Source organism: Cucurbita maxima, unplaced genomic scaffold (genome assembly GCF_002738345.1).
Source record: "Cucurbita maxima cultivar Rimu unplaced genomic scaffold, Cmax_1.0 Cma_Scf00029, whole genome shotgun sequence".
NCBI lineage: Eukaryota > Viridiplantae > Streptophyta > Magnoliopsida > Cucurbitales > Cucurbitaceae > Cucurbita > Cucurbita maxima.
In genome coordinates this window covers 2,242,287-2,243,240 of record NW_019272045.1, presented here as the reverse complement: position 1 = coordinate 2,243,240, position 954 = coordinate 2,242,287, and the positions used below count along the sequence as shown (strand labels likewise).

General features: G+C 42.1%; 1 protein-coding gene across 1 annotated transcript; it reads left to right on the top strand.

The window, feature by feature from the left end:
- The first annotated feature begins 303 nt into the window (after window positions 1-303).
- On the top strand, window positions 304-615 carry LOC111465326. The gene has a single exon (XM_023109644.1). The coding sequence runs from the start codon at window positions 304-306 to the stop codon at window positions 613-615; it is 312 nt and encodes a 103-aa protein (XP_022965412.1).
- The last annotated feature ends 339 nt before the right edge of the window (window positions 616-954 follow it).

Genomic DNA, 954 nt, shown 5'->3' with positions numbered 1-954 from the left:
TTTAAGCTAAAATTTTAATATTAATATTTTTTAGCTAAATTTATTAATTAATAAATTAATTTATAATATTAGTATTATAAATTAATATTTATAATAAATTATAAAAAACAACGCCCTTCGCCTCTTTATTCCCCCGTTCTCCACGAACCAGGCCTTCCCTTTCGCTATCTCTTTCCATTCCCCATTCTTTGGCGCCTATAAATACTCCCTCCCCTCCCTTCCTCTGTCACTCTCTCTCACGATTTTCTTCAAACACCTTCCGGGCACGTGGTGGTCGGTCTTCTCCTTCCTCCTCGTTCTTCCATGGCCGCCGACGGCGTCCTACGCCCCGTCTACGAGGCTTGCATCGCCGGCTGTGACTCCGAGATCCACCGTCGTCCCTACCACCGCAACTGCGGCTGCGCTCTCCACGAATCCCGCCGTCAACTTTCTCACTGCTACCATTCCAAGTACAAATCCGTCTGCTATCCCATTCGCCGATCCTGGAGCGAAGGTTGCTTGACGCTCGCCCTCGCCTCTCCTTCCTCTTCCCCTGTCGTCGGTAAGTCCTCACAGCCTGGTGCCGCTTTGAGCGACGACGACGACGACGCTCCTGTTCAGTTTACCAGGAGTTGATTTTTCCGTTCTTCGTATTCTTTTGTTTTCTACAATTTTTCTGCCCTAGATGTTTAATCATTTGTAACCAGATGAGATGAGATGAGATGCGGTTTTTAATTGTGACTTTTTTATTTTATTTTTTTCCATGTTTCTGTGATCTGAAAAACGTTATCGGATCCGTTCGTGTGTTTTGAGTCGTGTTTTACAATTTGCAGTGATATAGATGGCGAGGATTGAAATTTGGTCTTCTTTGTGTCTGGAGAACAGTTGGTGATTAAGATATGCGATCTTACGTTTGTTTTTTTTTTTTTTTTGGTTTATGCACATATATATCTTTTTTTTTTTTTTTTTTTTTTT

Coding starts and splice junctions, on each gene's coding strand:
- LOC111465326 (XM_023109644.1), top strand. CDS start 304: ATGGCCGCCGACGGCGTCCTACGCCCCGTCTACGAGGCTTGCATCGCC.